General features: G+C 38.0%; 1 protein-coding gene across 1 annotated transcript in view; it reads left to right on the forward strand.

The window, feature by feature from the left end:
- LOC105484343 (hephaestin like 1) overlaps window positions 1–23,289 on the forward strand; it is a 104,832-nt gene that overhangs the window by 54,202 nt on the left and 27,341 nt on the right. Inside the window, exons 5-11 of the mRNA XM_011745864.2 lie at window positions 6,527–6,739; window positions 7,349–7,528; window positions 10,487–10,741; window positions 13,474–13,642; window positions 16,178–16,317; window positions 16,460–16,591; window positions 18,329–18,540. Coding sequence (XP_011744166.2) covers window positions 6,574–6,739; window positions 7,349–7,528; window positions 10,487–10,741; window positions 13,474–13,642; window positions 16,178–16,317; window positions 16,460–16,591; window positions 18,329–18,540 — 1,254 coding nt within the window. The 5' untranslated portion in view covers window positions 6,527–6,573. The remainder of the gene's footprint in view (window positions 1–6,526; window positions 6,740–7,348; window positions 7,529–10,486; window positions 10,742–13,473; window positions 13,643–16,177; window positions 16,318–16,459; window positions 16,592–18,328; window positions 18,541–23,289) is intronic.

The following is a 23,289-nucleotide window of genomic DNA, read 5'->3' on the forward strand; positions in this document are numbered from 1 at the left end:
CATTTCCTCTCTAGCACTTTGGGTATATCATCTCATTGTCTTCTGGTTTCGAATATTCAGTTGAGAAGTCAACCATTAATCATGCTGATGCTCCCTTGTACGTGATGGGTCATTTTTCTCTATCTGGTTTCAATATTACATTTTTGGCTTCCTTTACACTTTCCACAGTTTAACAATGATGTATCTATTTGTGGACCTCTTTGTATTTATCAAATTTTGGCTCATTAGGCTTCTTTGATGTGTAGGTTAATGTTTTTCATCACATTTGGGAAATTTTTGGCCATTATTTCTTCGAATATTTATCCCATACTTTTTTTTGTTGTTGTTTTCCCCTCTTTCTGAAGACAACTGTTATACACATGCTAGTAAATACACTGTCCCACTGGTCTCTGAGGTTCTATCCATTTTCTTCTATTTCCCCCCCTCTCTTTTTCAGATAGGATAATTTATATCGATCTATCTTCAAGGTCACTGATACTTTCTTTTGCCTTCTTGAATCTATTGTTGAGCTCCTCTAGTGAGTATTTTATTTAATGTATTGTGCTTTTCAATGCCAAAATTCCAATTTGATTCTTTTTATTATTTCTATTTGCTTATTAAGATTCTCTATTTGTTGAGTCATTTGTCCCACTTTTCTTTAAACCTTTACACATAATTCCTTTTAGTTGTTTGAATGTATTATTATAGCTGCTTTGAAGTCTTTCTCTGCTAAATTCAACTTCTAAGGACATAAAGAGAGATAGTTTCCACTGGCTGCCTTTTTTTCTCTGACTATTAATCACACTTGCCTGTTTCTTTGTGTTTCTCATATTTTTGTTGTTCTTGAAAACTGGATTTTTTTAAAGAATGTAATGTAGCAACTCTGGATTCTCATTCCTTCAACTCTAGGTTATTTGTTGTTGTTTGCTTGCTTCTTTGTTTAGTAACCTGTGGGCTAAATCTGTGGATTATCTTTCCTATGGTGTGTGGCCACTGAGATTTCTGCTTTTTTTATTATTTATTTTTATTTTTAAGTCTGGCTTCTGAGAGGTCATTCCTATGTCTGCTTAGCTCACTGGTCAGCAAATGATTGGAAGCAGTTGTGCCTAAGCATCTTGAGCCAATAAATCTTATGTTCTCTGCTAGTGGATCTGTGAGTGGTTAGAAAAACAATGCTGTAGAATCCTACTCTTCTTAGCTGCTGTTCAGCAGTTTCAAGCATAAACATTGCTAAATGTTTTTATTCAATTTCTAGATACCAGAATGGTTTGTTATTTTTTAAATCAATTTTGTCTAACTTTATAGTTGCTTTTTTGGGAAGAGAATTTGCTGACTTCTTTGCTCTCCTTTAATGAGGTTTTGTCTTTGCTATAGCTATAAGCTTGAAAGTCTTAAAGTCTCTGCTTAATTCAGCTTAGTGTTTGCTGTGAGCCAGACACAATGCTGGGTTGTGAAGAAGAGTAAATATACAGCTGTTGCTTCCAAGATATCATCCAAGGGAGGGGTAGAGAATGGAACTTTGAAGTGGGTTGAGCGGGTGGGGCTAACATTAATTGAGAAGCTATTTTATGCTAATGCCTGTGCCAGAGGTCTTATATACATTCCTTCATTTAATGATAAAATGAACTAGTGCTTTCTTGACCTACATCTGAAATATGCTTAAGTATTAGGAATTATTTAAAAATAAATTTTATTGGCTTTTAAATTTTATTTTTTATTTTATTTGTTTTATTTTTATAGAGATGGGGTCTCGCTATGTTGCCTAGACTAGTCTCAAACTCCTGGCCTCAGGCAATCCTCACACCTTGGCATCTCAAAGTGCTCATATTACAAGTGTGAGCCACTGCACCTGGACTGGTTTTTGCTTTAATATAAAAAAGTATAAAGCAGGGGAAAATTGCACACAATCTGATTCTTTACATACTCACTAAAATTAGTTCAAAATAGAAAATTAAAGAGAAAGTACCCTATGAACATGGTTAGAAGTTCTTAAGAGTAACGAGGTAGAAGAAGAAAAGTTAAAACCCTGCTCGCTTGTCTTTCACTCGAAAGGCAATAATCTTAAACAATTTCTATAAATTTTTCACAGACTTTTTTCCTATACATATATTAGCATGTATGTATGTGTATATTCTTGCTCATTTATATAAAAGGGGTTATGCTAGAACACTTTCTGTTTTTCACTTTTTACTTTGTCTTGGAGATTTTCTCATATTAGTACATATAGTGAGACTTCCATTTAACAATTGTGCCGTATCCCATCATATGAACGTATCAGTTCAGTATTGATAATTTAGGTTGCTTCCAGTTCATGTAATTTGAAAAACATTTTCAAGTATGTTTCTCAATACATTATTACAAATAAAATTGCTGGTTGTACATACTTTCTTTGAATAGGAATTGGCAAGCTCTCTTCTGAAAAATTGCATATTTTACTCTTCTGCCGTTTGTTTATGAATGAGCTTAATTCTCCCATGACCCCATCCATCCTCCAAATTCTCAAACCTGACGGGTAAAAAAATTGTGTGAATTTTAAAAGCTCACATAGCCTAGAACATATATAAGTAAATAAATAGTGTTTTATACTTTCATATTGTTAATGTTACCATTGGTCAAAATCCTTAATTAATTCTTTTGAAAATGACTTTAAGAACAACTTAATAAGCTACCTATCTCCAAATCACTTCTTCCTTTATATTTATACTTTATTTTTGATTTCCAATGATATTCTTCAACTTCAGTAGTGGCACAAAGGCTCTGTTTGGGGATTCTCTCTCCTCATTTCAATAATAGCCTTCAATAACTCCTAATAATAATAAAAACAAGACCCACTAAGTAAATTGTGAACATAAGAATTTCTAGAACAATTGTTATTTATATTGATTTGTATCATGTAATCAATTCAAAATAAGTGATCTCAATAGAAACTTCAAGACAAGTCCACTCTCACTCAACTCCTGACCCTCCGTATATAAATCTCTCCATATAGAAAAGAATCTTCCAAGACATGCATTTTATTCATAGAGCTTTGGACAAAGGCAGTGTAAGGTAATGCCACTCAGTCATATTTTATTTTTTTTTATATATATATGTGTGTGTGTGTGTGTGTGTGTATATATATATATATATTTGCACTGGGGTAGGTCTTAAAGATACAACCATGAGCAAAAAGAAGCCTGGTATTTGCTTTAATGCAGCTTACAGTCTAACATGAGATAGAGACATTAATCAAGCAATCATACACACACACATGATATTTATACGTGTGTGTATATGTATACACATATACATGCTATATATGTGTTTTATATCTATATAGTGTGTGAATATATACACATACATACATATACACATGTATAATTAAAAACCTACATAAGTGCTATAAATAAATAAAATGGCTTACTAAAAGGCTACTATATATCAGGCACTGTGATAAGCGCTTTATAGATATTATATCCTACAAGTCTCAACAATCTGATCCTTTCCTTACTCCTTATATGAAAATTAATTCAAGATGGATTAGAGACTTAAATGTTAGACGTAAAACCATGAAAACCCTAGAAGAAAACCTAGGTAGTACCATTCAGGACATAGTCATGGGCAAGGACTTCATGTCTAAAACACCAAAAGCAACGGCAACAAAAGCCAGAATTGACAAATGGGATCTAATTAAACTAAAGAGCTTCTGCACAGTAAAAGAAACTACCATCAGAGTGAACAGGCAACCTACAGAATGGGAGAACATTTTTGCAATCTACTCATCTGACAAAGGGCTAATATCCAGAACCTACAAAGAACTCAAACAAATTTATGAGAAAAAAACAACCCCACCAAAAATTGGGTAAAGGATATGAACACACATTTCTCAAAAGAAGACATGCATACAGCCAACAGACACATGAAAAAATGCTCGTCATCACTGGCCATCAGAGAAATGCAAATCAAAACCACAATGAGATACCATCTCACACCAGTTAGAATGGCAATCATTAAAAAGTCAGGAAACAACAGGTGCTGAAGAGGATGTGGAGAAATAGGAACACTTTTACACTGTTGGTGGAATTGTAAACTGGTTCAACCATTGTGGAAAACAGTATGGCGATTCCTCAAGGATCTAGAACTAGAAATACCATATGACCCAGCCATCCCATTACTGGGTGTATACCCAAAGGATTATAAATCATGCTGCTATAAAGACACATGCACACGTATGTTTATTGCAGCACTATTCACAATAGCAAAGACTTGGAATCAACCCAAATGTCCATCAGTGACAGACTGGATTAAGAAAATGTGGCACATATACACCATGGAATACTGTGCAGCCATAAAATAGGATGAGTTCGTGTCCTTTGTAGGGACATGGATGAAGCTGGAAACCATCATTCTCAGCAAACTATTGCAAGAACAGAAAACCAAACACCACATGTTCTCACTCATAGGTGGGAATTGATCAATGAGATCACTTGGACTCTGGAAGGGGAACATCACACACCGAGGCCTGTTATGGGGGGGGGGCCGACGGATGGCATTGGGAGTTATACCTAATGTAAATGACGAGTTGATGGGTGCTGACAAGTTGATGGGTGCAGCACACCAACATGGCACAAGTATACATATGTAACAAACCTGCATGTTGTGCACATGTACCCTAGAACTTAAAGTATAATAATAAAAAAAGAAGAGGTAGGAATTTATGATTATCACCACCTAACAGATAAGAAGCTAAGAGTCACAGAAGAGAACGAAATTGCCCAAGCTGCGTATCTAACAAGTGATGGAGGTAGGATTCCTTTCCAGGCAGTCTAATTTCAGTGCCTGTGAGCTTAACCACTGGCTCTACTGCCCTTCTCTCAGTGTGAATACATTTTAGAAAACTGACCCAGTCCAGGGAGTTCAGGATTGCCTGAGCCAGACCATGCTGGACCTTCTAATCTACATTAAACACATTTGACCTTCATCCCAACACTGATGGGAAGCCATGAAATGATTTTAAACAGGGAACAATAGAATTATATTTAAGATTTGAAAAGATCACTCTTGTGGTAGCTTGGAAAATGGATTAGAAAGGCAAGAGGAAGGGAAGCCAACTAGGAGGTTACTACAAAGTCCAGGTGAGAGACGATGGTAGTTCAGGCTATGGATGTGATGATGGAGACCAACATAAATAAATGGATGAATCTGAGAAGAAGCAGAGATAGGACCCTGTGGTATTTTGGAAATGGAAAGAGAGGAGGAGGAAGGAAAAATGCTTCCTTTGTTTCTGGCTTGTGGCTGAATATTGGTAGTGCCTTTTACTGGGAGTAGTGGCAGTGGCTGAGGACCAAGCTTGGGAGAGGAGAGCTAATACTCCCTGGGAAAGGTTGCATTTGCAATCTTCTTGAAGTTTACAAGTAGGGATGTCAAACAGACAGTTGAATATCAGTGTAAAGTACAGAGGTGAGGTCCTGGCTGGAGATAAACATGGGGGTCACTGGTGCGTGGCTGATTGGTGGCACTGTGGGGATGAGCACTGTCGGCTGGGGAGAAAGCACAAGGCATGGAAGGAAGAAGCCAGCATTATACTTTGAGGATTTCTGACAAAAAAATGGCAGATACAAGAGAGTGAACTGGAAAAGTGGACTGAAAAAGAGTGGTCAAAGCATATGATGTGATGCCACATGAGTCAAGGAGGGAGGGAGCTGACAATAGTATCAAATGCTGCTGAGATAACACAATTTTTTAAAATGTCATTTGGATTTAATGGATGAGGGGCAGCTCTCTGGAGTTTTTTTCCTATGTCCTGTTCCTCTATCACATTAGATAAGTATCAAGTTAGAAAGCAGCAAACTACATTAATTTAACTTTGAGTACAAATAGTTTTGTCAAAATACTATTCAGTATTATATTCTCACCCCGTATTGAGAAAAAATGTAAGAAACTATTTTAAAAAGAATGTTTTTGCATCTTTTGGAAACCATTCTTGAAAACATTGAAGACATAATTCATTACATTACTGAATAATTTATATATAATAACTTTCTTGAAAATACTCTCTCAGAATCTAGTACTAGTAAAAAGTTCCTTTCTCTTAAGTAACTAGTAACTTTCCCTTTACTGGACAATGAAACAGTATAAGCTAATTATATTCACCTAATATATATTAACTCTATATTTAACAATATAACCTAAATATAATCAGGAAATTCAAAGCTTCAGTTGATATGAAAGGGCTCTAACTAATTATGTAGCATATGGGTTTAATTTGTAAAGTGGCTCATCAGAAAGAGTCCTTATTATGAACATTTATTAAGTTCCTAGTTCTGTTCAAAACACTCTGTATACATTGCCTCATTTAGTTATTACATCCCTGTAGGATAGATATCAACATTTCAGTTTTACTGATAGAGAACAGAGACAGTGAGAATTTAAGTAACTTGCCTCAAGTCCCATAGCAAATGAATTTTAATTCAGTTATGTTTGATTCCAAAGCTCTGGCCCTCTCTACTATAGCATGTGATCTCTGTGTTTTAACTATGTTTTATCTTTTTTTTTTTTTTTTTGGAAGGAGCCCTATACCCAGATGGAACATCTGGAAGGAACAAAAATGATGACATGGTTCCTCCTGGAAAAAACTACACCTACGTCTGGCCGGTGAGAGAAGAATATGCACCTGCTCCAGCCGATGCCAACTGCCTGACCTGGGTGTACCATTCGCACATCGACGCCCCTAAGGACATCTGCTCTGGGCTAATTGGTCCCCTATTGGTCTGCAAGGAAGGTAAAGAACTTTGTTTCCAGGTAACTAGGGAGTTGAAGTGTGAATAAGATTCAGGTCTTATTTTGCCTACCTCCTTTGCTCCACACAGAATGTGCCTCTTCTTCCAAATTTCTTTAGAAATTCTAACATGGAAGATTAATCCGACACCATAGCAGGGGGCAGTAATTCAGATTTTTTGTCTAAGCATCATCACAGCATTCTTAGACTTTATAGTTATTTTTTTAAATGATATTTCATAACACAATGTATAGAAAAGTGAGAAATTTAGTCAAATGACCAGGGATGCCTTTTGCTTCATTATTTCACCTAAGTAATCATTTGCTATTTTATACCTTATTATTTGACTTAGCATGTCCATACTTTGTCAATAAAATGAACTCCCTTTAGAGATAGCCAGGCTTCCAAGTATGCGATTATGAAGATTTTTGTTTTATGACTTTTCTATGGCTCTGTCATTTCCATTAAAGTCTTTTGCTGATTTTATATTGTGGGTTATCCTTGTAGGTATAGGTCTTCACCAGACTTCACACTTACCTGACACTATTGGAAGGAAGCAAAGCTCATCTTGATTTAGTTCTTTCTCTCTACTCTTTTGAATGTGCCTGATAGGTATCCTGAATAGATATTCAGGGACACGGAATGATGTGGATCGAGAGTTTGTTATAATGTTTACTCTTGTGGATGAGAATCAAAGCTGGTACCTCAATGAAAATATCAAACATTTCTGCACGGACCCTGATTCAGTTAACAAGAAAGATGCTGTTTTCCAGAGGAGTAACAAAATGCATGGTGAGTACTTCCCATGTTCCCAAACATATACCAGGCCTTTTATACTATAAGGTACCACAAGGGATACAAAATACACAGAAATGTTGATCTGAGTTTGGCAAGATTTATAACTCAGTGATGACCATGGTTAGAAAGTGATACAATACATGACACATGTTTGAACCTGAAACAATCTGAGGGGGACAAAGCAGTGGATACATGCTAAATTGGGCGTGCAGTGTGGACAAAGCCATAGAGCTTTGGAAAAATGGAAGGATCAATGTTATATTGTAACTGGAAAAGAATCGGTGCCTGAGATGAGCCCAGAGCATGGGTGGGCTTTGACTGACTGGAAGGAGAAAGGAGAATGAAAGCATCATCCTATAATAATCCTCTGTTTTGCAACATTTTGCTTTATCCAGTAACCATTTTCTGAGCCGCTGCTAAATTTTAAGAACTGAGTTATACATGGGGTTTAAATAAGCACTTATGAATTCATTACATTTCCCAGGCATTCTTTACATCAACAAAATTTATTGAGCATATACTATACATCAGACTCTGTATTTGTTCAAAATAGTGAACTTCTATAGTTACTTCATTAGTTGACACAGGGCACTTACTCGTGCCTGTTTTGCAAAGCAGTAGCTTAATGTAGCATTTTAAGATTTTCTTAGAGAGTTCTAGTAAACATAAAGGAAATAGTCAACCTACATATCCCACCTTATTTACTGACATATCTTCTCCTTCTATTGCTTGTCTCTCTCTCAGAATTGTTCTAACCAAGTTATCCTCAATATAGTCATAAAATCATAAGAGAAATAGAAGGAGCTGACGATCATCTGACATCTCCATTTTACAGAAGAGAAACTGAGGTCAAGAGACTATCAATGACTTGTTTAAGGTCAAAGTGATAATTAGTGCCTGACAGTTTCCTGAGAGAAGTCCCATAGCAAATAAATACAAATTTGGCCATGTTTTATTCCAAAGCACATCAAGGCATGATTGTCAGTATGTTGACTATTTCCATTGTATTGCACGCCTTCTCTTTTCCTTCTAGTGGTATTTTGGAAACCTTGTGTGTAGTGATTCTTGGAAAATACTTTAGGAGGAAAGGAAGTAAGGGAGAGAAAGAAAGGGGAAGGCAGGGAGGCAGAGAAAACAATGAAGGATGGAGTCAATGAAGATGTAAATTCAAATCATTGCTGTGACCAGTTGTAATTCATAACCTTTACAAAATGGGAGTGATGATCTCAAATATTACAGAAAACTACTAATTGTGATTATTTAAGACTCACCTGCCCAAATAATTCCTGTTACTCTGTATTTATTCTTTTGAAGTGAAAATGTCCAACAAAATGAAATGAATTACATAAGCAAACACAGATTACATGTATCATAAAAAGAAGCCTGTCCAGGCACAATGGCTCATGCCTATAATCCCAGCACTTTGAGAAGCAGGTATGGGAGGATTGCTTGAGGCCAGAAGTTCAAAACCAGCCTGGACAACATAGGGAGATCCGTTCTCTACAAAAAATTCAAACAACAACAAAAAAGTGAGCTGGGCATAGTGGCACATGCCTGTGGTCCCAGCTACTTGTGATGCTGAGGTCAGAGGATTGCATTAGCCCGGGAGTTTGAGGCTGCAGTGAACTAAGTGCCACTGCACCCCAGCCTGGGTGACAGAGCAAGATCCTGTCTCAAAAAACAAAAACAAAAAACCCTAGTCTGTATGCTGAAGTAGATGTGTGTTTGCAAACAATCCTTCAAGACTGGAAAAGGGCCAGGTATGGTGGCTCATGCCTGTAATCCCAGCACTTTGGGAGGCCGAGGTGGGTGGATCACTTGAGGCCAGGAGTTTGAGACCAGCCTGGCCAACATGGCAAAACCTCTCTCTACTAAAAATACAAAAATTAGCTGGGGGTGGTGGTGGGCAACTGTAATCTCAGCTACTGGGGAGGCAGAGGCAGGAGAATCTTTTGAACGCAGGAGGCAGAGGTTGTAGTGAGCCGAGGTTGTGCCACTGTACCTCAGCCTGGGTGTGACACAGCGAGACTCCATCTCAAAAGAAAAAAAAAAGAGAGAGAGAGACTGGAAAAGGAGACCTAATCAAGTAAAGAAAAAAATTTTATTAAAAAAAATCTAGCCTATGGAAGATAATTAATATGTACAAGATTTATTGATCAATTTATTTAAATTTACTAAAATAATTTAGAATTAATTTCAGCAACAATTGCCTTTTAACTCAGTTTGAACTTAAGAAGGGATGTTGTGACTTTTTAAAGCCCTGAATCCAGTTCTTTTCTGAACTTGGTCAAGTCCCAGCTGCCATTTAGATGGTTTTAAAGTTTTTGGTCCTGGACTTACGCCATAAACTTAATAAGATTCTGCCCCAGCAACATGTAGTAAAAACTGTTTTTCTCTTGGCTTTTTAAAGTAAACAAACAAAACAGTTCTCATAAATCCCTTTTAATCAGTTCCTTTTCTTTCCATCTCACTACATGCTTTTGACACTTCAGTAAGTAGATACTATGTGCCAGTTTTTCTGCTAGGTCCTGATAACTGTTAAGATGAACAAAACAGGGTTTCTAGTTCCAAGGAGCACAAAATCTGGTGGAGACAGCAGATATGCCAGTGAAGGATTAGGACAGAAGGTGACTGAGCCTCCTGTAAATATGAGCAGCACTCTGTTTTCTCCTGACCTCATTATTGCGTTCTCACAGCAGCTCCGAGGCTGTTTTCAGTGTGTGCTGATCTTCGCTTTCATTGAGTGTTTTTTCTGGAAAAAGGCCAATACAAACATTTCTTTTTTCTTTTGTACAATATATATTTCTAAGAGCCAGGTCTTTCTGCACCAAAACCTTACAACCAATGGTCTGCACTGGTTTTCCAGCCATACTCAAGTATGTATTACCAACATTTCTGGTTCTGGTCGCCTCTGCAGGGGAGTCTCTTCCACTAGTGTGTTTATATTTCCAGCCCTCAATGGATACCTCTTCGGAAACTTCCCTGAGCCTGATATGTGTGTTGGTGAATCTGTGTCCTGGCACCTATTTGGAATGGGGAATGAGATAGACATCCATTCCATCTATTTCTATGGTAACACCTTCATCAGCAGAGGGCATCGGACTGATGTCGTCAACCTGTTCCCAGCCACCTTCCTTACAACAGAAATGATAGCCGAGAATCCTGGGAAGTGGATGATAACCTGCCAGGTCAGCGACCACCTACAAGGTAAAAAGGACAAAGACCAGTCGATATGTTTAGAATGGTACAATAAAACCACACAGTCACCAGTGCTCATCCAATGCCTACTGTTAGATAGAGTCTTGTACGTATTATATTTAATTAGGTAATAAATATACAGGAAAATATAATGCTCATCTCTTTGATATTCTATCAACAGATATTTATTGACCACTTCTGTATGAAAAAGGTGGAGAAGTGATTAAAAATTGATGAGACCTTCAAGGAACCTATAATCTAGTAGTTAGACATAGTTAGACATTCACAAAATGAATAAAATTTAAGGCAGAATGAGACAAATGCTCTTTGGGGGTTGTAGTCACTACTCTGGAGCAATCACAGGGGCTTCCTGAGGAGCTGGCTCCTAATATGAGCCTTGAAATATGAGTAGGAACTGAATAGATAAAGAAGGAAAGACTTTCCAGATAGAGGAAGCAAAATGAACTGGGAAAAACACATGTTCTCTTTGAGCAACTGTAAGTAGAATAATAAAGTTTTAGCACTGGAAAGGACTTTCTGGATAATAAGGACCAATCGCCCCTTCAATTATTTAATTTCCTTTTGAACATCTCTTGTGAGTAGTTATAGCAGCTCACCTCATCTCTGGACTGCTCTATTGGAATGTTCTTCCTCAAATTGAGACAAAATCCATTGACCTGTAGCTTCCTTCATGGCCTATCACAGGTGCATGATAAACATTTGTTGGCTTAAGTGCCTGTTGAATGACCATGGAATGTTCTTCCTCAAATTGAGACAAAATCCATTGACCCGTAGCTTCCTTCATGGCCTATCACAGGTGCATGATAAACATTTGTTGGCTTAAGTGCCTGTTGAATGACCTGGTCCTGGTTTCTTGGCACACCATACACTATGTCCTTTCTGAGCTGGACCATAATGTTCCTTACAGAGAAGTGATGACAGAAGAGCCTGGGGAGGCTCATCAGGCCCCTTAGCAAAGCTAAAGAGGTAGGGCTGTGTGATCCTTAGCTCTTTAGGCACACCAGTGACATAATCAGTGCAGTTATTTAGGAAGATAAATGTATGCATGCAAGAAGGACTTGATAGAGGAATTCTGGTCACTGGATGCTAGTTAAGAAGCATTTGATAGCATTAGAGTTCTAACATCAAAAGGGTCTGCCCTCAGATGGTGAAATCAAGACAAAAAAATATGTTAATGGAATAGACATAGAAGAAACAATGTCTGATTAAATTTGGATACTAACTTCACCTAGTCACTAATAGGTGCAAAGATCCAGCTGAACAAGAATGTGATAACACATTGTTGTTCCTGTCCACCTTCCGCAGTGAATCATAGCATTAGTCAACTGCAGTATCCCAATTACATTCAACTGAAAAATTAATCAGTTAATATGTACTAGATGCTCTTCTGGAAAAACAAAGATTAACAAGACAAGGTTTGTATTCTCAAAGAGTCTCATGCTGTTAAATCTGGGGAGAAACTGTAGATTTAAAATCAAGGTATCAGCAGCCATTTGAGACTAGTAAGATTGCTAAATTAGCCCAATAGTTGTGGACATAAGCTGGTATTTATACTTTCACTGAAATACAATATTTCTAAATTGTCCGTGCATTCAGAAAAAAGTTATTCTAAAAAATTAGAAAATATATATAATTGGAGGTTTTTTAACAAATAGAGACAGAGTCTTGCTATGTTGCCCAGGCTGGTCTCAAACTCCTGGGCCCAAGCAATCCTCCTACCTTAGCCTTTCAAAGTGCTGGGATTATAGGCATGAGCCACTGGATCTGGCCCCTATACATTGATTTTAAAATCAGTAGTCCCATAATAGATATATTTTACATTCACATTTTGGTGAATATCTTCCCTATTTTCTATTTCTTAATATGCAAATATGTATGTATTTTATAAAATGAAATCAGTCTATTGATGCCTCACTGTAGCTAACTTTTCTCGTTTACAAATATATCAGAAACACATTTTCATGTCGATGAATATAGAGCTTGGGTCATCATTGTTAATACTTTCAGTGTCCATTATAAGGAGATTACAACTTACTTAATCAACACTCCATTGCTTAACGCTTATGTTTCCCACCAATTTTTTCTATTATAAACAGTACTGATGACTATTATTTATAGATGTTTGCACTTTCGTCTGAACATTTCCTTAGAAAAACTCCTAGATTTAGAATTCCTGGGTCAAAGAGTTTGATTTTTTTTTAAAAAGCTATGGACATACATTGCCCCATTCTCTTTTGGAAATTGTTATTCTTCTACCCGAAGTGTACGAGTATGGCTCTTTCCCAGTCATCTACCAACCTGAGAATTTTTAGTCTTTCTAATCTTTACTAATCTAATCAATGAACATAGTATCATTTGAATACTGTCAAGGTGTGAGTACTATTTGAGTACTATTAAGGTTGAACTTTTTTTTTCCCTTTGTTTATTGGCCAATGTTACTCCTTTTGTGAATAAACATTTCTGTTCCTTGCTCATTTTCTACTGGAGATTTACTTGTTTTCATCTTTATTTGTAAAAGTGATTTACATATTAATATTTTGTCATATGTATCACAAATATTCCTCCTGTTGCCATTTATCCTTTTTAAAAAAACTTTCTTTATGGTCTAATTTTCTGTACAAAAGTCTAAATGTTCAATAGTCAAATCTATCAGTGTTTTCCTCTATGATTCCTTTTGTGAGCATTTATGCCTCAGCTCGTGGTTTTCCTCTGTTCTGCAGCTGGTATGCTGGGGCAATACAATGTTGCTAACTGCAAAAGTGATATTTTCTACCCGGAGATGAAGGGTCAACAGAGGCGCTACTTTATAGCAGCTGAAAAAGTTCTTTGGGATTATGCTCCTCAAGGCTATAACAAATTCAGTGGTCTTCCTCTAAATGCCTCTGGCAGGTAAGCACTCTTTGCTGGTGTTTCTAAGCCTCTGGTCAGAGAAGCATGTGTTGGGCTTTCTTTGTGATCTCATTTGTATTCCAATCGCTGCTCTGATGAGCTCATACTGCATGGATGGCATAGTGCTGCAAAAGCACGGCTGAGAACTGGTAGAATATTTCTTGTTTTGTGACTTACTGGCTAAATCAAAACACTAGATCATTCATTCATTGATCAGAATTTCCTGAGTAGGTACTATGTGCAAACTCCAGTGCAAAGTGCTGTTAGAAATCCTTTGACTCCTGATTTGAATGAATCATGTTCTCTCTGTGCTCCCATAGAATATACTATTTAAAAAATTGAATCTAGCAATTTATTAGATGGATCTGGACTCCTGTGACTTGTTACTATATAACCATATGCAAAGATGTCTGTGAAGATATTAGAAAATGTACAGTATGATATTAAGAATCCTTTTTTATATTTAAGGGAATGTTTTAAAAATTCTCTTTGTGATCAGTAAAACATCCTTTGCTTCCTTAATTGTACATTTTATTCATTCATTCATTTATTCATCCATACATTCACTAAGTATTCCACCAAACTGATGCACTTGAACCCTGCCTAAAGAATTTGTGTGAACCATATGTGAAAGACTCTGATATCAACATTCTCTATTGACTAGTATTTCTCCATAAACAGAATATTGAGAATTAGCATTCAAAATTGTCTTAGGGGCCTTGTAGAATTCTGAAGTGCCTTCTGAAATATGAAAGATTAAACTATATTCAATCAATATTTAATGTGATATATGAAAGCACAACGTGCAAGATGACATGAGGGATACAAGGATATCTAAAGCAATAAAAAGCAGAAGGAGAAGTTGGGTTCACAGGAGTAGAGAAGTAACTGCAAGTTACAAATAAGAATGAGGTGAGTTGTCCTGGTAGTGAGTTATCTGGGTGTTCAGAGAGAGCTAAGCTAGTCATAGAGGAAGTGAGACTTAAGATCTTGAGGAGTGATAGAATTTATCTAACTGAATAGGGAAGAAGGGAATTTTAGATGCAGGGGTTGATGCAAAACACCTATGGCATGGGGGGAATGAACAGATGAGACTGCAGTAACAATTTGCATAGAAGAATGGGTATTTGCATAGAGAAATAGAGAATTGGGGTAAACGGAATATCAATTGCAGAGGGCCTTTAATCTTTTTGAACATTATTTGACTGGCAATTGGAAGCAATTGAAGATTTTGGAGCAGGTAAATGACAAAATTACCATTTTGGAGATTAATATTGTATTAAGTGAAAAAGTAAGTGCAGTCTTGGCCATTAAAAGTAATTTGTAATCACGGTCTTGGCCATTATGACCATTTGGCTTACTTTTGCACTAATCTAATAGTTGTGTGTGTATATGCTAAGAAGAAAAGTAAATGAGCCAGTATCAGATAGAGAATACAGTTCAGAGGCCGGGCGCGGTGGCTCAAGCCTGTAATCCCAGCACTTTGGGAGGCCGAGGCGGGCGGATCACAAGGTCAGGAGATCGAGACCACAGTGAAACCCCGTCTCTACTAAAAATACAAAAAATTAGCCGGGCGCGATGGCGGGCGCCTGTAGTCCTAGCTACTCAGGAGGCTGAGGCAGGAGAATGGCGTGAACCCAGGAGGCGGAGCTTGCAGTGAGCCGAGATCGCGCCACTGCACTCCAGCCTGGGCAACAGCGTGAGACTCCGTCTCAAAAAAAAAAAAAAAAAAAAAAAAAAAAAAAAAAAAAAAGAGAATACAGTTCAGAGATTCATATAACGGGCCACACCCAGTGTGATTAGGGCATGAACTGGGGTCATGGTAGTGGGAAGAAAGGAAAAGAAAAGATGCACAAGGAGAGTAGAAAAGGAAGAGTGCCAGAAAATTTTACAAAGTAAGGATGAATGAGTTAAGGGAATGAAGGAGAAAAAGAAAATCTACATGGCTGCAGGAGTGATGGTACCATTAACAGAAATAAGGTAGTATAAAGACAGTATTAGTCAGAATTTATATTATCATATTCATGACTTGGAAATTTGGCATTTCATGTATATGGTTTATATGGTAGCTCTCCATTAATTACACTATTTGATTGACTAGACACTCCATTTCTTAATAATGCCATATGTCAAAGAGCTTACTAGATGCAGAGACTATTGATATTAACATCAGCAAGAGAGAGAGGGATGCTTATTCTGCAGAGAAACCGGTTAGCTCTTTGTAACTCTGTAGAACACCATTCTCGGACTCTAATATTGGTAAACAAGGAGTTTACTTGTGCCTGCTTCAGTTGCTGGACCTCTGGGGGAAGAAAGTACAATGGCTAAGAGAGAAATGAGCTTGAGTATCATCCAGACTCTGAAGACTTTTAGGGCTGGTTGACTATTCCTGGGAACACTGTCGAAGCCTTTGCTGTCTTTTCTGGGGAGAAGGGTGGGTGAGTGGACTAAAAGTGATAGAATAAAGCTCCATAATTAAAGCATTTGGTGGATATGTTGAGAAGTGTCCTCAATCGGGTTCCTATGTCTTTTCAGTGACTCTGATCTCTACTTCACACAAGGGGACAACAGAATAGGAGGAAAATACTGGAAGGTTCGTTATACTGAATATGTTGATGCAACTTTTACTAAAAGGAAGAGACTGTCTGCTGCAGAAGCCCATCTTGGAATTCTTGGTACAGTAAAACCATCCCCCATGCATTGAACCCAGGGAGATGTTTTAGCGGGGCATATACATCTGCACAGAGTGACTCTTCTGCTCTACTTCTTTCTGTCTCTTTTCATTCTCTTCTCTCTCTTCTTCTTGATATTTTTCAGGCCCAGTCATCAAGGCAGAGGTGGGTGATACCCTGTTAGTGACCTTTGCCAACAAAGCTGACAAGGTCTATAGCATTTTGCCCCATGGCGTGATCTATGACAAGGCATCTGATGCAGCCCCAAACCTAGATGGTAAGTCTCACTCTAACCTTAGGGAGTAAACAGGAAGGGTGAGCAAAGCACTTAGAAATAAACAGACCTGCTTCAAATCCTGGTGCCTTCCCTTACCTGTCCTGAGGGCTTGGGCAATCACTTAAACTTTCTGAACCTGATTCTCTCCTGTCAAATGCAGATAACAATACTCACCTCACAGGGCTTTGGAAAAGGAGGGAGAGAATTTAGGACAAGGTCTGGCCCATGGCCGGTTCTTAGGAAATATTCATTTCTTTCTTTTTTTTCTCAATAATATAGTAAATTGCAAAAGTGAGCTACTTTCACAATCACTTCTTTTTCTCTAAGATGGAGAGCTTTTCAGTTGCAGGTTGCATAGGATTTTGCAGGTAAAGGCTGAAGGGAAAACCTGATTTCTAATGGTTTGTTGACATCAACATCTTACACATGGTCTTTGCTCTGTATCAAATCAACAAATATGTTTATAAAAAACAGTAATATGTGCTTATCATCTGATATGGCCTCTCCCCATCACAGAGTACGTGGCACAGGTTCTCTAAATGTAAGAAAGGTAGCTGTTGCCCATTGGCTGTGAGAACTCTAATCCATTCATGATACTGCTCTTGGGAAACTTCTAGTTCCTTGGTACTCATCCCTGTCACTGCAGCAGACACCTTGGCTTCCTGGGATACTCTTAACACTCGAGTGTGATGCCAGTTGAGAATAGGTTTTGTGGTGATGGTGAGGGGACAGAGGAGAAAGGAATGGAAGAGAATTCCCTCTCCCTGGACCCATCCTCACCCTCTCTTGCTGTGGTAACAATTCCTATACCTGTCCTCTCCTCCTTGGTCAAAATACTCAAAATGGCTGGGTGCAGTGGGTCACGCTTGTAAGCCCAGCAATTTGGAAGGCTGAGGCAAGAGGATCTCTTGAGCCTGGGAATTCAAGATTACAGTTATAATCATGCCAGTGTACTCCAGCCTGGATGACAGAGCAAGACCCTGTCTCTTAAAAAAATAAAAGAAAAAAAATGCTCAGAATGACTGTGTGTTTGTGTGTGCAGAAAGAACACTAGAACAGACAAAATACTTGTGAACTCAGCAAACATATTGGGCACCTTTTTGCAGAGCACTGGATAAAATGCAGAGTGAGCCTCTGGCCTTGTCTAGTAGGAAAGATTCAATGTGTTTTTTGGCAGTGTGGTGTAAGGGTTAAGTTCACAGTCTTTGGAATCAGACAAAAACTGAATTTGAATCCCAGATTTGCTATTTATCAGCTTTGTAACCTTGGGCATTCACTAAACTCCTCTATCTTGTAGTTATTTGGATGATTTCCGAGTTCAGTCTCCTATATTTCAAACTCTTTAAAGACAGGTTTCTTGCTTAATTCTTTTGGGTATCTTCTGCAAGACCAAGTATAATATATTCTACATAGAAAGCATTCCAGTGATATTTTATGAATTTTCACTTAATTGTTGAATGGGCCATTATCAGTCTTTTAATATTTGTTAAGGCTGGCATTTGAGTAAGAAACTGTATGGGATTTATTAAGAAGATAATCCTTTGATTTAAACGTTCATCTCATAAGCCAGTAGATTGTGGCAGTGGCCTCCTCTGGTAGGATACACAAGAGAAAACCACTCTCCTGGTACAAAATTCTTCATCATCAGAGGGAGATACCCGGGGCTGGAAGACCCAGTCTGACCAATATAATGTTCTTGCCTGTTGCTTTGAATAATTGTTTTGTTTATATCCTCAGGATTTGTGAAACCAGGGGCACATGTTAAACCAGGTGAAACCTTCACATACAAGTGGACAGTGCCTGAGAGCGTAAGCCCAACTGCTGGTGATCCTCCCTGTCTGACCTATCTTTACTTCTCAGCAGTTGATCCAATTAAGGACACCAGTTCTGGCCTGGTAGGGCCTTTGCTAGTCTGTAAAAAGGGCGTCCTCAATGCTGATGGGACACAGGTAGGCCATTGAGTGTCACCAGTTCTTCTCAGGGCTGTATGTGGGAGAGATCCGCAACAGAGCTAGAGATGAGACAGGAATAGTCAGTTACAAAAAGCGATTTATCTTTCTTCCTCTTGAAGTAGACTTCTACATAATGGAGATTTTATTTTATTATGTGGTGAAAATTTAACATCTAAATTTGTAGTTACAAATGCTCACTCGGGAACCTGGAATCTCTGCTTGTTGTGGTTAGGATTTGGCAGACCTCTTTTTCTGTGTGCTGCTTTTATTACAGAATCTTTAGAGATCCACATGGAACACTAATGGGAATTATCTTCTTGAACAAGGTTTCTCATACTTAGCCACCATCAGAAATACTTGGGGACCATTTAAACATCTATTATTCAGATACTACAGACTAATTAAATCAGAATCTCCAGATGATTCCAATGTGCAGCCAAGGTTGAGAAGGAACAAGAAAGCATTTAGATAACTTCTTGCAAGTCCCAACTTAGAGATTTGAATGGATCAACTGATTAGTGTAGTGAAGCAGAGCCTTTCAAGCTATGTCTACATGATATTAAACATTGATGAAAAGAGAAAAATACAGTCATTTAACCATCTATTTTATCCATCAGAAATAGCAAGGACATTTATTTAAATAGTATATTTTATAAGTTTTGGCATTGTGTGACTCCACTTCTGGACTTAAAAGAATTTCCAGATTTAAAACACACAAAATATCTCGATCCTATTTGGATTTTCCTTTTTCTACATGAAGGAACAACCCCAGAAATGTCTATTGCATGTGTTATAAGACTGAATGTTTATGCTGTGCCTCAACAAGCACACAAGGCAAAGCAGAGTGATTATCCATATTTTAGAGCTGAAGAGGCTCAGAGACATTGAGTGGAATTCCAGGAAATACACCTAGTAAGTAGTGAAAGTTGGCAGTAAAACACAGGACCTTGAACATCCAACTTTGTCCTTATTCCAATGCATCCTCTTGATTCCTCACAGCTAAATACCTAAGCCAAGGAGATTAAGTGCCAGAAAATGTTTGAAAGGTAGTTCTGATTTTGCCCCTGCTGTATCCATTTAATAGTACCTTTGAGGTTTGCTGGAAGCACCTCATAGTCTATGGGAGTTGTTGCCTAAGCCAAATACTATTCATGGTTAGTCCACTTACACAAAATTCATGGAAAAAAAAAAAAAAGTAACCTGAAACATCCTATACCCATAACTTGGCTGAGAGAGAAAACCATTTGGCCAGATGGAAAGGTTTGTTCAATTCAAGAGTTATTACTTATGAAATACCTACTATGTGCCAGTCTCTCTATAAGCAAAATGGTCAGTCCTCTTCTAGGCATGTGGAGAGATGAAAATGGAAAGAAGTGTTTGCATCTCTTTGCAGTAAATTGTCATAAATTCTCGCAGTGGTGAAAGGTCAGGTGACAGAATGTCATTTACTAAGACCTCTGGTCCTCCACAATAACCATTCAGTCAAACTCCCTACTCCCACGCTGTTTCTTTCTTTGAATTCACCTCTCTATATATCTTACACTTTTAAAAAAAAATCTGACTTATGAAAAAGTAGAAAAAATTTGCAAAGAATCCTCATATACCCTTCACCCAGATTCATTAACATTTGATCTCATTTGCTTTATTATCTCTGTTTTTATGGGATTTTTTTCTGAACCGTTTGAGAGTAGGTTGTCTCTCAAACGGTCTTTGAGAGACAATATAATGTCTCTTATAATGTCATAATGTCTTTATAATGTCATAATGTCTTTCAGTGTGTGTTTCCTAAAAGCAAGGACTCTCTCTGACATAAACAAAGTTAAATTATCTGAGTCAGAAAATTGACCTTGACATTGTCAAATCTACATACATTTTAAAATGTTGCTGATTGTCTCATTGATGTTCTTTATAGCAAAAGAAAAACATGTTTTTCCTGGTCCTGGGTCTGATCTAGGATCAGGTATTACACTGAGCTGTTTCCTCTTTCCCCCATGATTAATTTCTTTTTTTATTTTTAATTTTTGTGGGTACATAGAATGTGTATGTATTTATGGAGTACATGAGATGTTTTGCTATAGGCATGCAATGCATAACAACCACATCATGGAGAATGGGGTATTCATCCCCTCAAGCATTTATCCTTTGTGTCACAAACAATCCATTTATATTCTTTTAGTTATTTTCAAATGTACAATTAAGGTGACTATAGTCACCCTCCCCATGATTAATTTTATTACAGGGCACCAGGCATGATTTTTCTAAAGTGCAAATGAGATCAAGTCACTTTCCTGTTCTACACCTCTAGTGGTTTCCTATCACACCCAGAATAAAAACCAACACTTTTTAGACATGCCCCAGCCTCTTGGTCCCACAAGTGGGCACCACGCTTCCTCATGCCCACTTATGCTCCATTCACATTCTGTTCCTCTTACAGGTCAAGCTTGCCTTTGACTTTGGGCCTCTATACTAGGCTCCTTATGCCTGGAATGTCTTCCCCTGACCTTTGCATGGCTAACTCTTCTTGTCACTCCTCAGGGAAGCCTTCTCTGATCACCCGGTTAAGTCAATCTCTTTTATATCACCTGATTTTGCTATCACTTACCACCATAAGACAGTTTCCTTCTTTATTTATTTGCTTATGTGTATAGTATGCTTCCTCCTACAAGAAGATAAGTGCAATGGAGCAAGGACCTTGCCTATCTTATCTTCCTTTCCTAGAACAATGCACGGCACATTGTTGACATTCAACAACTATTTCTGCTTGAATAAATGAAATACAGGGTAAGTACTCTTATCCCCAAGGTTAAGAAGTTTAGTTAGCAGAAAATGCCATATTACACACATCTTAAACATTGTGTGGCCTGCAAACAAACACTGAAAATTCCGGTACGACCTCATTTGCAAAACTCATTTTCCTTATCCACATTTCAATACTCAGAGTTGTGTGATGGGTTATGGTTTAGACTTCTCACCTTTCTTTCCTGCTGCTGTGGGAGCCTACTATATACTAACTTATATGCTTTTCACAAAATAGCTGTGTGCTGCAGACACCAGTCACTACTCAGATGTTCCATATATATGGAGAAAGAGACACAGAGAGAGATATTTATTATGAGAAATTGGCTCATATGATTATGGAGACTTATAAATCTCAGCACCTGCAGGCTGAGTCAACAAGCAGGAGACCCAGAAGAGCCAATGGGGTGGCTCCAGTTAGAAAGCTGACAGGCTCGAGAACCAGGAAGAGCCAACATTTTAGTTTAAGCATGAAGGCAAAAAGAAGACAATGTCCTAGTTCAAGGGCAGTTGGGCAGGAGAAATTCTCTCTTACTTAGAGGAAGGTGAGCCTTTTGGTTCTTTCTATTCAAGCCTTCAACCAATTGGATGAGGTACACTCACGTCAGGAAGTACAATCAGTTTTATTCAGTCTACTGATTCAAGTGTTAATCTCATCCAAAAACATCCTTCCAGAAACACCCAGGATAATGTGTGAGCAAAAATCTGGGCACACTGTAGCCCAGTTAAGTTATACATATATTCACCATCATGCAGGGGTTCTGCCACCTTCCTTCTAATGTTTTCTTGGGCTAATTTCCCACCCTCATTAAACCCAGTTACTCTCCAAATACCTGTCAAGCAATGAGGTTCTTCAATGCAACTCCTTTCAATTGTTCATTCTTGTACTGTGGACAATTGCAGTCACACCTAATAATAACGGCACTGAGTACTTAATATTTGTCAGTTGTTGTGTTGAGTGCTTTAGCTAAGTCATCTCATTTAATCTTCACAAAAAACGTGATGTGGGGACTACTATTGCCCTCATGTTGCAAGTGAGGGAATTAGGGCTTAGAGAGGATAAATCACTTGCTCCAGGCTTCATAGTGGGTGAACAGAAGAATAGCATTAGAACCTAGGTTTTTCTGTTCACATAGCCCATGATCTTTTAAAAAACATTTTGATCTTTTATGTTCTTCAAATTTTTAACATTTTATTCCAAAAACTTTCAAGTCTTCATTGTTTTCTTCTGTAGCTTATGCTCTTATACCACTGCCTTCTAAAGCATCACATAATTAAGGAAATAACTATATATAAGGGATAGTAGGAGCAAGGAGTACTCACATTGTTGATGAGGAGTTAGGAAAGCATCACAGAAGTGGGCAGCTAAGCAGAACCATGAGGTTGCTTAGTGGTTTGCAAGAGAAAAGAGTGGCAGACTATCAAAGCTGAGGGAATATGTGCACGAAGGGCAGAGGGATGCAGAACACAGCAAGTGCAGAGGGCAACAAGGAGCTTGGCCTTGCTTCAAAGTGCCAGGAGGAAAGAGTCAAGAGATGAGGCTGAACAGGTAGGCAGGAACCAGAACACCATGAGGTGAGACTGCATTGTCCAACATAAGGAAAGAGATGTGGTCAGATGACATTGTTGAGGGTCCCTCCACAGCATGCAGCAGGATGAAGGTGGCTTGGGTGGGGAGTGTGTTAGAGACAAGAAGGCATTGAGGGATGGAAAGGATGGTCACCTCTATTCTTCACAGAATTAGAAACAACAACTTTAAAATTCATATGGAACCAAAAAAGAGCCCATATAACCAAGGCAATCCTAAGCAAAAGGAACAAAGCTGGAAGCATCACAGTACCCGATTTCAAACTATACAACAAGGCTACAGTAACCAAAACAGCATTGTACTGATACAAAGTCAGACACATAGAGCAATTGGACAAAATAGAGAACTCAGAAATAATACAG

The sequence above is a fragment of the Macaca nemestrina genome, chromosome 12, assembly GCF_043159975.1.
Source record: "Macaca nemestrina isolate mMacNem1 chromosome 12, mMacNem.hap1, whole genome shotgun sequence".
Taxonomy (NCBI): domain Eukaryota; kingdom Metazoa; phylum Chordata; class Mammalia; order Primates; family Cercopithecidae; genus Macaca; species Macaca nemestrina.